At 41.3% G+C, this 13793-nt stretch overlaps 1 protein-coding gene across 2 annotated transcripts in view; it reads right to left on the bottom strand.

Annotated features, from left to right (window-relative positions):
- Positions 1-13793, bottom strand: part of FOXM1 (forkhead box M1) — a 112060-nt gene that overhangs the window by 73480 nt on the left and 24787 nt on the right. For both annotated transcript variants that reach the window (XM_053718809.1, XM_053718810.1), the window contains exon 5: positions 7841-7969. In XM_053718809.1, the coding sequence (XP_053574784.1) occupies positions 7841-7969 (129 nt within the window). The remainder of the gene's footprint in view (positions 1-7840; positions 7970-13793) is intronic.

Genomic DNA, 13793 nt, shown 5'->3' with positions numbered 1-13793 from the left:
TCAAGAACTAGGGGTCATGATCTCAAGCTGAAGGTTAGTAGATTCAGGAGTAATTTGAGGAAGTTTCTTTACAGAAAGGGTGATTGATTTATGGAATAAACTTCCTCAAGGAGGTAGTAATGACAAACACTGTGGGGGACTTTAAAATGCCTGGGGCAAGCATAAGGCTATCCTACAAACTAGATAAGTTTATACTGTTAAGTAATATCTGGGCCTATAACTCTTATCTGGCGTCAATATCTATGTTTCTATGTTACAATTAAAAACTATCAGAAATGTTTTTCCAATACCGATAACTGCCCCCGGGCATGAGGCTCAGCAAGAACATATGGTAACATGAAGACATCAGAATATTTACAGGCATCACTATGGCAGCTAAGCCAAAGGTGTTAATTAAAAAAAAAAAAAAAAAAAAAAAAAAACACAACGAAATTTATGCTTACCTGATAAATGTATTTCTTTCTTGACACGGTTAGTCCACAGATCATCATCAATTGCTGTTGGGAATATCACTCCTGGCCAGCAGGAGGCGGCAAAGAGCACCACAGCAAACCTGTTAAATATCACTCCCCTACCCACAATCCCCCAGTTATTCGACCAAAGGGAAAGGAGAGAAAGGAAGTAACAAGGTGTAGAGATGACTGATGTTTATATAAAAAGAAACTGTCTGAATAGAAGGCGGGCCGTGGACTCACCGTGTCAAGAAATAAATACATTTATCAGGTAAGCATAAATTTCGTTTTTTTTTCTAATGACACAGTGAGTCCACGGATCATCATCAATTACTTTTGGGAACCAATACCCAAGCCAGAGGACACAGATAAGGGAGGGACAAGACAGGAACCTAAACAGAAGGCACCACTGCTTGAAGAACCTTTCTCCCAAAAGAAGCCTCAGCCGAGGCAAAAGTATCGAATTTATAGAATTTGGAAAAAGTGTGCAAAGATGACCAAGGAGCAGCTTTGCAAATCTGTTCCACAGAAGCTTAATTTTTGAAGGCCCAGGAAGAAGAAATAGCCCTTGTGGAATGAGCTGTGATTTTCTCAGGAGGTTGCTGTCCAGCAGTCTCATATGCCAAGCGAATAACACTCTTCAGCCAAAGGGAAAGTGAAGTAGCCGTAGCTTTCTGACCCCTGCGTTTCCCAGAAAAGCAAACAAACAATGCAGAAGACTGACAAAAGTCCTTAGTTGCCTGCAAATAAAATTTTAGCGCTCGCACAACATCCAGATTATGCAACAAGCGTTCTTTGTGAGAAGAAGGATTAGGACACAAAGAAGGTACAACGATTTCCTGATTAATATTCTTGACCAAAACAACCTAGGGCAGGAAACGAAACTTAGTACGCAGAACCACCTTATCAGCGTAAAATATAAGATAAGGGGAATCACACTGTAAAGCAGTGAGTTCAGAAACTCTCAGAGGAAATAGCAACAAGAAACAAAACTTTCCAAGATAACATCTTAATATCTAAAGAATGCATAGGCTCAAACGGAGCCTGTTGTAAAACTTTAAGAACAAGGTTAAGACTCCATGGAGGAGTAACGGGTTTAAAAACAGGCCGAATTCTAACCAAGGCCTGACAAAACGATTGCACGTCTGGCACATCCGCCAAGCGCTTATGTAACAAAATAGACTATGCCTAAATCTGACCCTTTAGAGTACTTGCCGACAAACCCTTCTCCAGACCACATTCAACAGGATATGCAGTCTGCACACAGGATTACGATTTGCACTTAATTTTCGTAACAAAAGTAATGATATTAACAGTTCTGTTTGTATCGTTATATTCCAAACTGTTAGTCAATGTTAATGCAATTCGTGTGTAACATGTGTGTCTTTTGTCAGTCTTAACGGTAAGATGAGCAGATATACTGAGAGTATGATGTGCCGTGAACTTACAACACTGATACAAAGTATTGTTACCTTGTTCTGCTGGTTCCGCTCTACGGGCTGACAACGAGACTCCTTGCAAGCAGGTAAAGAGACACTCCCCTGTCTCCTGAGAAAAGAAATCCAATGGAATGCAAAGATGATTATACCTGCTGCAAAGAAAGAATCTTGCAACGGGCAGGAAACGCGTCGGACGTTTTAATCTGTTCCTAGCTCTCTCCCGAGCTTGCATGTACCCTTTACAAGTATTTGACTTTAAATAAAGTCTGTTTTTACCTGCATCACTTGTTGCGGATTGTCTTTCTTTGCAGCAGGTATAATCATCTTTGCCTTCTCCAGACCATCCTGGAGAAAGGACAAAATCCTAGGAATCCTTACTCTACTCCAAGAGTATCCTTTGGATTCACACCAATACAAGTATTTACAAAAAATCTAAGCGTTCAATCTCCAAGCAGTCAGCTTCAGAGAAACGAGATTTGGATGAAGGAAGGGACCCTGAAGTAGAAGGTCCTTCCTCAGAGGCAGTCTCCAAGGTGGAAAGGATGACATTTCCACTAGGTCTGCATACCAAATCCTGCAAGGCCACGCCGGGGCTATGAGAATTACAAACGCCCTCTTCTGCTTGATTCGAGCAATGACTCTTGGAAGGAGAGCGAATGGAGGAAACAGGTATGCTAGACTGAAGTTCCAAGGAACTGCCAGAGCATTGATCAGAAATGCCTGTAGATCTCTTGACCTCGAGCCGTATCTCGGAAGTTTGGCATTCTGACGAGAAGCCATGAGATCCAACTCCGGCTGCCCCCACTTGAGGGTCAAGCTGGAAAACACATCCGAATGAAATTCCCACTCCCTGGGATGAAAAGTCTGTCTGCTCAGAAAATCTGCTTCCCAACTGTCCACTCCTGGGATGTGGATCACAGAAAGACAGCAGTTGTGAGTCTCCGCCCACTGAATAACTTGGGCCACCTCTGTCATGACCAAGGAACTCCGAGTTTCCCCCTGGTGGTTGATGTAGGCCACTGAGGTTATGTCGTCCGACTGGAATCTGATAAACCGGGCTAAGGCTAACTGAGGCCAGGCCAGAAGAGCATTGAAAATTGCTCTCAGCTCCAAGATGTTTATGGGCAGGACTGACTCCTCCTGGGTCCATAAGCCCCGAGTCTTCAACGAGCCCCATACTGCTCCCCAACCTAGAAGGCTGGCATCAGTGGTCACAATCACCCAGGAGGGTCTGCAGAAGCAAGTACCCTGGGAGAGATGATCCTGAGAAAGCCACCACGGAAGAGTCTTGATGTCTGATCTAGATCTACACGCGGAGGCAGGTCCATAAAGTCCCCGTTCCATTGTCTGAGCATGCATAACTGCAGAGGTCTGAGATGGAACCGAGCAAACTGAATGATGTCCATGGAAGCCACCATCAGACCGATTACCCCCATACATTGAGCCACTGACGGCCATGGAGAGGACTGAAGGGCAAAACAAGAGTTGAAAATCTTCTTTCTGACCTCTGTCAAAAAACTCTTCATTAACAGGGAATCTATTAAGGTCCCCAAAAATACGACCCTTGTAGCTGCAATCAAAGGACTTTTTTTCCCTGACTCACCTTCCATACGTGGGATGGAAGAAAAGACAACAAGATCTCCCTATGAGATTCTACTGGTTGAAAAGATGGCGCCTGAACCAGAATGTTGTCAAGATAAGGTGCCAATGCAATGCCCCGAGATCGAAGCACAGCTAAAAGAGCCCCCAGAACCTTTGAAAAAAATCTGGAAGCTGTGGCAAGACCGAATGGAAGGGCCACGAACTGGAAAGGATTGTCCAACAAGGCAAATCTCAGAAACTTGTAATGGTCCCTGTGAATGGGAACATGAAGGTATGCATCCTTTAGGTCTATGGTTGTCATTAGCTGACCCTCTTGTACCAAGGGAAGAATGGAGCGTATAGTCTCAATCTTGAAGGATGGCACTCTGAGAAACTTGTTCAAACATGTTAGATCTAGGATTGGTCGAAAAGTTCCCTCCTTTTTGGGAACTACGAACAGATTTGAGTAAAATCCCAGACCCCTTTCCTGAAAGGGAACTGGAACTATTAACCCCAGGGTGGCAAGGTCCTTGACACAATGTAAGAATGCCTCTCTTTATCTTGTCTACAGATAATCTGGAGAGGAGAAACCTGCCTCTGGGAGGAAAATATTTGAAGTATATTTTGTATCCCTGGGAGACAATTTCCACCGCCCAGGAATCCAGTACATCTCTTATCCAAGCCTGGGGAAAAAAAAAAGTCTGCCCCTTAACAAGATCCACTCCCGGATCAGAGGCCAATCCTTCATGCTGACTTGAAATTAGCTGAAGGGTTTTTAAGATTGCTTTCCCTTATTCCAGGACTGGTTGGGCTTCCAAGAAGGCTTGATCTTGCTTGGAGGAAGACTTGCCTTTAAAGTTACAAAAGGAACAAAAATTACTCTGACGTCCCTTCTGCTTATTCTTTTTATCTTGAGGAAGAAAAGAACCCTTCCCTCCAGTTATATCTGAGAATTTCCGCCAAACCAGGTCTTACCCTTGTAAGGAATAGCCATGAGCTTAGATTTAGATTTAACATCCGTAGACCAGGACTTCAACCACAAGGCCCTGTGGGCTAGGACCGCAAAACCAGAAATTTTGGCTCCCAGTTTAATAACCTGTAAGTAAGCATCTGTAATGAAGGAATTGGCTAACTTGATTCAGTCAACGCATCAAACCAGTAAGCCGCAGCGCTGGTAATAGTGACAATACACAGGTTGCCATTGTAGACCCTGGTGGACATACATCTTTTTTTGGTAAAGCCTCCAATTTTTTTTATCCATTGGATCTTTAAAAGAACAACTATCCTCTATGGGAATAGTAGTCCTCTTGGCTCAAGTGGAGATCGCTCCTTCTACCTTAGGAACCGTCTGCCACGACTCCTTAATAGAATCCGCTATACGATGGAGAAAAGGGAATACCAGGTCTTTCCCATTCTCGAGCAATAATCTCCACAGCACGGTCAGGAACCAGAAAACTGTATGTGGAAACTGTTGGGACGATTGAGGAGAAAGCTGCGGTATATCTGCAACAGGAGACACATGAACAGCATTTGTCTTGGATAATGGTGGCTCATGGTCAAATATTGTATCTCTATAACTTAAAGTTCTCTCAATGCACGAGGAACAAAAAGGAACTGGGGGTTCCACCTGAGCATCAAAACATAACTGAGAAGCAGCAACTTCGCCTGGGAAAATGGTTTGAAAAGCCTCTTGATCTATTTTATGTAATAAATAAGGATAAAGTGTAAAAATAATTTATTTGAAAATAAAAAATAAGTGTACTGTGTCTTTAAATAGAAAAGTTGTGTTAGCGCAACAAACCAAATAGACCTCAGGCTACCTATACACCTCAGTAGCTTTACTGAGGTGCCTACCTGTCCTGCAGCTCACAGAGTGACTTCCCTCACAGAAGTAACAATCCCCTTTTCAAATACAGAGCAGTTACAGAGCTTTAACTGCCGAAAAAACGGCTTACAACGGTAATCTCCATGACCAAAAGTTAAAGTATAAAAACTACTATAACACACAGCCACCATAAATCACCTCACAGTCAATGCCCAAACTGCCTAAAAGAAACCCCAAACATGAAGGTTTAATAAAGTCCTATATTAAATAAGACAGCTTTTAGCTGTAACAAGTGCCATCAATCTCCTTGCAAAAGAAAATTAAAATGGCACTTACCTGAAAGTGCTGTCCGGTTTGAGAGGGTGCAGCACCTCACATGGACCTGTGAAGAGAGAAAAACTGAGCAAACCTACTCAGGTTTTCTAGTTAGGGCAGCAGATTCTTGAGAAAACGCAGTGAGGATTGTACCTCACAAGTTCTCAAGTGCTCAAAAGCCACCACTGCCCTACTGAAGAGACTTATGTGGACTAGGCTATACTCCAGAAAGGAACAGAGTAAGCTTACTCTGCTAAAAAAAAAAAAAATCTTGAATGAAGAAAACTTCTCATCAGACACCTAAACTTCACCTCCTCCTTGCACTACAGGCAAAGAGAATGACTGGGGGATTGTGGGTAGGGGAGTGATATTTAAAGTGAAGGTAAACTTTGATGAAAGAAAAACAGGGGCACTTTCATTCATCAAAGTTTAGAAGGCAGCCGTTTTGATTAAAAACTTACCTTTGTTTTTTTCACCGCCAGAGCAGCTTCCCGCACCTGGAGATCCTCTCTTCCCATGTCATCAATGACTAATCCAGCTTCCTCCAATCACGACTTGGCCTCAGGCAATGACTACCCTGGGGGGAAGCCGTGATTGGAGGAAGCTGGATTAGTCATTGATGACGTGTGAAGAGAGGATCTATGGGTGGGGGAAGCTGCTCTGGCTGTGCAAAGAAGAGAGGTAAGTTTTTAATCAAAACGGCTGCTTTGTAAACTTTAATGAAAGTGCCCCTGTTTTTAATAGCATTTTTTTAAAAATGGGCTCTCATTCATCAAAGTTTACCTTCACTTTAACAGCTTTGCTGTGGTGCTCTTTGCCTCCTCCTGCTGGCCAGGAGTGATATTCCCAACAGTATTTGATGATTATCCGTGCACTCACCGTGTTATTAGAAATCTGCAGGACTTGTCTTGGTGCAGAAAATGGGTCAGGTAAAGATGCAACACAAAATGTCAAAGTGAAATACCACATATAAAAAAGGTGCATCATACAGAGTTAAAGCATGACCAGTAAAGTGAGCCAGGTAAATTGTATATAAAACTAAAGTCAGATACAGAAAAGGGTCATCATGAACAGTTTTCCATCAATGTTGAGATGTGAGATTTTTATTCAACTTTGTTTTTTCCTTTCTAGGAGGTACAGCAATAACTGAATCTGTAATCAGCAACATTGTGAGTTAAAACAAATGCATTAAAAACATTACTAAAATACCTTTGGCCTAAAATGTGGATGAGTGTGAGGGATAACATTTACAATGTTGTGGTTAAGGGGGAAAAAATACAGAAAAGGCTGAGAAACACAGATGTAGATCACGAGTATTGTTATATTTTAAAGGGAACAGTGTACTGTGATCTTTTTCTCCCCTGTAATCCATTTACCTGCTGGCATGTTTTAAATTGTTTACAAATAGTTCATTTACCTTTACTTTGTTATTTGAAATAGCTGATTTTGCCTGATGTATCATAAAATATACTGAATATTTTAATGCTTAAGTACTGGTTGTAGAAAAGTTAAGAAGGTTTCAAAAGTAATCACTGCGCCATTTGGGTGGTGGGACAGAGATAATAAAATGCTAGTTTTTAAGAGAGATAAGATGAAAATTTTGTGTAAACAGAAAGATAAGCGAACGAGGTCTGCTGTGCCTGCAAGCGTAGCCAATTTTATTGGATTGTGATATTAGTTACCACAGACAGTAATATCATATACAAAAATAAAGTTAAAGGAGCAATTTCTCATACATTTGATACTCTACAATGATGTGTTATACCAGCTGCAAATACATTAAGAGGAAACAATTTTACAGTACACTATCCCTTTAAAGTTATGCTAAACTGAGGAGATATCAGCAATGCAGGGGGTTTGTTTTAACACAATCTCTTACAATGCTGTATCATTATTTAAAAACAAATTGGATATTGGATATTTAAATCCCTCCCTGGCTTCTCTCCTAAAATTCCTTCTTTTTTTTTTTTTTTAGACACTTGACAGACGGCTGGTGCAGCCAATCACAAACACACTGCCTGCACTATGTCCTATTGCAGTGTGCTCTCACGCTGCTGCTATCCTTGCAGTATTAAGTACTTTCAACTGTTACAGTAACTAGCGCCATTCAATACCGCAAGCAAAGCAGCAGTGGTAGAGCGCACTGCTATAGAAACATATAGTGTGGGTAGTGCGTTTGTGATTACTTTATTACCATGCTTTTCAGAACACTTTCTGCTAAAGCTTACCTTAAACACCTGGTCTAGGGTCAGACTGCGATTAGCTGCGGGATTGATGGTCCAGTAAGAGATTTTGTTGTTTGCAGATGTTTCTCTCACAAACATGTCATGCAAGGAAAGGTTGTGCCGAATTGAGTTCTGAGCAATGAAAAAAGGGAAAGTTTTTCAGGTCAATAACAGGAAAAATAGAGGTAAACAGATGGAAAAATATTAAAAACAACTGCAACTACTAATACACACCAACAATTAATATTTTATTTCTTTAGCTGCCTACATCTATTCTAAATACAAGCAAGGAGGGAACAGCAATCAGCAATAGGGCACGGAGCAAAGGGTCAGCCATCCCCTCAGTGTAAAGTGCAAAAAAGAAGGTTACTCCAGCCCAATCTGTAAATCATCAGACCTTTTATTGCTTCATGGTCTCAAAGTAAACGTTTCAGACCTCTCACAGGTCCTTAGTCATGTCTAACAAACATACATATAATGGCTACCTTTATATCTGTATCAAGGTATTGAGACACCCACATCCTGTATGGTCACTGACATCTAGTGGTTACAATGTATAAAAGCATCAACACATAATGCTTTTGGCTACCTTAAAGAGAGAGTACCATAAGGTGTGTTATATTTAAAAACAAATTGTAGCAACAATATATACAAACAATTATTAAAAACCAATGAGAGCACTACTCATTAATATAAAAAACTATGATTGATTAAGAAGGGGTTAAGCAAAAGGATATAGTTTATATGTTGTAACACATATTGCCATAAATATCTTTTGTAAAAAGGCCTTTTGGTGTAAGAGTCTGCAGCTTATGAATCCAATACATTTCTCTAATTTTTAGTAGATTTTCTCGATCACCCCCTCTCCTAGGGATTTCTACCTTTTCAATAATTTGAAAGCGCAGCTAACTAATACTGTGACCTGCTTCAAGGAAATGTGAAGATACTGGGGCTTCTTTGTTGTTACATCTTAGATTTGATTTATGTTGTGTTGTTCGTTCACAAGCCCCTCTTGTGGTCTCTCCAATATAATAAAATGAACATGGACACTTAACCATATATATGATGTAACTAGATCTACAAGTTAAGTATTGGTTTATTTTATACTTTGTACCTCTCTGGGGATGATAAAAATAACTGCCTTTAGTCATAGAGTTGCAGTTACTGCAACTCAGACAGGGGAAGCACCCAGTTTTCTTGCTACCAATTGTCTTTTGTACATTGGTTTTACCACTACCAATATCTGCACGAACTAAACAATCTTTTAAAGTTTTATTCCTTCGGTAAGCAGGCATAGGAAAGTTTTTAAATCAATCTACAAATGGATTGAGATCCTGTAAGATGTGCCAGTGTTTTTTATGTATTTTATTAATTGGATTTTCTAAGTTCATTAGTAACAAAGATTAAATTTGTCAGGATGTTGTTTATTAGTTTTTTTGGGTTTCTGTGTTATATTGTCTAACATAACCAGACAATTGGAGAAAGAAAGCAAAAAGCAGATGATTTTGGAGCTACATGATATTACCCTCTCTGAATATTATAAGGTACAAAGAATTCCAAGAGGTCTCAGAATGTCCACCTGCCCTACTTTATTTGCCAATAGGCAAGATTACTGTGACAAGTTTGAAAGCATAGTAAACAAGTGCTCCTTCGACTTGATTACCTGGACTGTTGAATATGCCCAGAATGAAATGAATGTATTTAAGGCTAAAATTTTAATAAATCGTCCCCCCTTGATACAAAAAAGCAATTGCCGACATTGAGAAATCTGTGGCTACTTACAGAAAAGAGCTTGACTCCAGGAAGAGGAACAAATTTGCCTGAGACAAACAAGATTATTCCAATAGTATTGTGAATCGCTGGAAATACAGTCAAATCGTACACAAGGGGTGGAGCCGGACCATACGAGCAGACACGACACAGAGGGAGAAAGCGCCAGAACCCGGAAGACATGCACAGTGGCTCTGAATCCTTGGTACGTTTTTTGACCGAGGACTCAAAAACAGAACCCATCGTGCAGGCAGGAAGCACCACAAGACGACGACGAGGTCACGGGGACGCCGCTCGAGAGGCAGACAGAGGGGTCACTACAATTAACGGTAACAAGGAATGAGGTATGTGACAATGCATATAGCACCATTAAGCAACCAACGATACCTGATACGGGACTGTATGAAGCTACCACCAAAGGCATTGACTGTATTAAATCAGGGGCGCCATATCTTTCCCCTATGATGGGTGACAATACAGCCTCCATGTTAACATCTGATGTTGATGCTTTTAATATTCCAAAATCTACAAATACTGTTGAGGACATTAAACGTAAAAACACCAAAGATGGACTTTATTCCACTGTAATTAGCAATATTTATTTAATTCACAATATTTCCAGTCACAATTTAAATGTTGAGGAATTATCACTATTAAATAGGGCCTGTCCTTTTGCATTGATGCTGGTATTGATGTATTTGGTTGAAACAGGATTTGCACAATTTTTATAGAAAAATTTAATTGAAAGCACATTTTGCAATGCATAATATAGATGTACTACTTAAAGATAAAGAGAAAACAAGGTTTTGTTTTAATAATCCAAAACAATATGACATTTATGACAAAGGTCACTTTACACCGCAGAACACTGCACATAGTGTCTCTACTTACGTTGCACTTGTAGAAAAAGATGTGGAAAAATTGTTGAATAAAACAAATCCTCACTATGCAACACACAGTAAAGATAAAAAAGCACTCAAAGCACTTAAATCTTTAAAAACAAAGACCATCATTATCATTAAGGAGGCTGACAAGGGCGGTGCGGTTGTTTTAAAGGGACACTCAATCAAAATTAAACTTTCATTATTCAGATAGAGCATGCCATTTTAAACAACTTTCCAATGTACTTCCATTAACAAAATGTGCACAGTATTTTTATATTTAAACTTTGAGTCTCCAGCTCCTACTGAGCATGTGCAAGAATAAGTGTGTATGCAATGTGAATGGCTGATGGCTTTCACATGGTGCGTGTATGCATTTGTGATTGGCTGATGGCTGTCACATGCTACAGAGGGAGTGGAAAAAACACAATTTATGCTTACCTGATAAATTTATTTCTCTTGTGGTGTATCCAGTCCACAGATCATCCATTACTTGTGGGATATTCTCATTCCCAACAGGAAGTTGCAAGAGGAAACCCACAGCAGAGCTGCAATATAGCTCCTCCCCTAACTGTCATAGCCAGTCATTAGACCGAAAACAAGCCGAGAAAGGAGGAACCATAGGGTGCAGTGGTTACTGTAGTTTAAAATTTAAAAATTACCTGCCTTAAAATGACAGGGCGGGCCGTGGACTGGATACACCACAAGAGAAATAAATTTATCAGGTAAGCATAAATTGTGTTTTCTCTTGTAAGGTGTATCCAGTCCACGGATCATCCATTACTTGTGGGATACCAATACCAAAGCTAAAGTACACGGATGAAGGGAGGGACAAGGCAGGAACTTAAATGGAAGGAAACACTGCCTGTAAAACCTCTCTCTGAAATATAGCCTCCGAAGAAGCAAAAGTATCAAATTTGCAAAATTTTGAAAAAGTATGAAGCGAAGACCAAGTCGCCGCCTTGCAAAACTGTTCAAAAGAAGCCTCATTTTTAAAGGCCCAAGTGGAAGCCACAGCTCTAGTGGAATGAGCTGTAATCCTTTCAGGAGGCAGCTGTCCAGCAGTCTCATAGGCTAAGCGGATTAAGCTTCTTAGCCAAAAAGAAGGAGAGGTTGCCGAAGCCTTTTGATCTCTCCTCTGTCCAGAGAAGACAACAAACCAAGCAGATGTTTGACGAAAATTTTTAGTAGCTTGTAAGTAAAAACTTTAAAGCACGGACCATGTCCAGATTGTGAAACACAAGGATGGAAGAACAATCTCTTGATTGATATTCTTGTTAGATACCACCTTAGGTAAAAACCCAGATTTGGTACGCAGGACTACCTTATCCGTATGAAAAATCAGATAAGAAGAATCACATTGTAAGGCAAATAACTCGGAGACTCTACGAGCCGATGAAATAGCTACCAAAAAAAAGGACTTTCCAAGATAAAAGTTTGATATCTATGGAATGAAGAGGTTCAAACGGAACTTCTTGAAGAACCTTAAGAATCAAGTTTAAGCTCCATGGTGGAGCAACCGTTTTAAACACAGGCTTGATTCTAACTAAAGCCTGACAAAATGCCTGAACGTCTGGAACATCTGCCAGACGCTTAACTAGCTGACAATCCTTTTTCCAAACCTTCTTGGAGAAGAGATAATATCCTAGGAATCCTGACCTTACTCCATGAGTAACCCTTGGATTCACACCAATAAAGATATCTACGCCATACCTTATGGTAAATTTTCCTGGTGACAGGCTTTCGTGCCCGTATTAAGGTATCAATAACTGACTCGGAGAAGCCACACTTTGATAAAATCAAGCGTTCAATCTCTAGACAGTCAGCCGCAGAGAAATTAGATTTGGATGGTTGGAAGGACCCTGAAGTAGAAGGTCCTGTCTCAGAGGCAGAGACCATGGTGGAAAGGATGACATGTCCACTAGATCTGCATACCAGGTCCTGCGTGGCCAAGCAGGTGCTATCAGAATCACCGATGCTCTCTCCTGCTTGATCTTGGCAATCAGTCGAGGGAGCAGAGGAAACAGTGGAAACACATAAGCCAGGTTGAAAGACCAGGGCGCTGCAAGAGCATCTTTCAGTGTCGCCTTGGGATCCCTGGACCTGGATCAGTAACACGGAAGCTTGGCGTTCTGGCGAGACGCCATGAGATCCAGTTCTGGTTTGCCCCAACGATGAATCAGTTGTGCGAATACCTCCGGATGGAGTTCCCACTCTCCCGGATGAAAAGTCTGACAACTTAGAAAATCCGCCTCCCAGTGCTCTACACCTGGGATATGGATAGCTGATAGGTGGCAAGAGTGAATCTCTGCCCAGCGAATTATTTTTTAAACTTCTAACATCTCTAGGGAACTTCTCGTTCCCCCTTGATGGTTGATGTAAGCTACAGTCGTGATGTTGTCCGACTGAAATCTGATGTACCTCAGAGTTGCTAACTGAGGCCAAGCCTGAAGAGCCTTGAATATCGCTCTTAGTTCCAGAATATTTATTGGAAGGAGAGACTCCTCCTGAGTCCACGATCCCTGAGCCTTCAGGGAGTTCCAGACTGCACCCCAACCTAGAAGGCTGGCATTTGTTGTTACAATTGTCCAATCTGGCCTGCGAAAGGTCATACCTTTGGACAGATGGACCCGAGATAGCTACCAGGGAAAAGAATCCCTGGTCTCTTGGTCCAGATTCAGTTGAGGGGACAAATCTGTGTAATCCCCGCTCCACTGACTGAGCATGCATAGTTGCAGCGGTCTGAGATGTAAGCGTGCAAACGGCACTATGTCCATTGCCGCTACCATTAAGCCGATTACTTCCATACACTGAGCCACCGAAGGGCGCGGAATGGAATGAAGAACCCGGCAGGAATTTAGAAGCTTTGATAACCTGGACTCCGTCAGGTGAATTTTCATTTCTACAGAATCTATCAGAGTCCCTAGAAAGGAAACTCTTGTGAGTGGGGATAGAGAACTCTTTTCCTCGTTCACTTTCCACCCATGCGACCTCAGAAATGCCAGTACTACGTCCGTATGAGACTTGGCAATTTGGAAGTTTGACGCCTGTATCAGGATGTCGTCTAAATAAGGGGCTACTGCTATGCCCCGCGGCCTTAGGACTGCCATAAGCGACCCTAGAACCTTTGTAAAGATTCTTGGGGCTGTAGCTAATCCAAAGGGAAGAGCTACAACTGGTAATGCCTGTCTTGAAAGGCAAACCTGAGAAACCGATGATCTTTGTGTATCGGAATGTGAAGATAAGCATCCTTTAGATCCACTGTAGTCATATATTGACCCTCCTGGATCAGTGGTAGGATGGTA

This window comes from Bombina bombina, chromosome 6, assembly GCF_027579735.1.
Source record: "Bombina bombina isolate aBomBom1 chromosome 6, aBomBom1.pri, whole genome shotgun sequence".
Lineage (NCBI taxonomy): Eukaryota > Metazoa > Chordata > Amphibia > Anura > Bombinatoridae > Bombina > Bombina bombina.
This window is presented reverse-complemented; position numbering and strand designations above follow the sequence as displayed.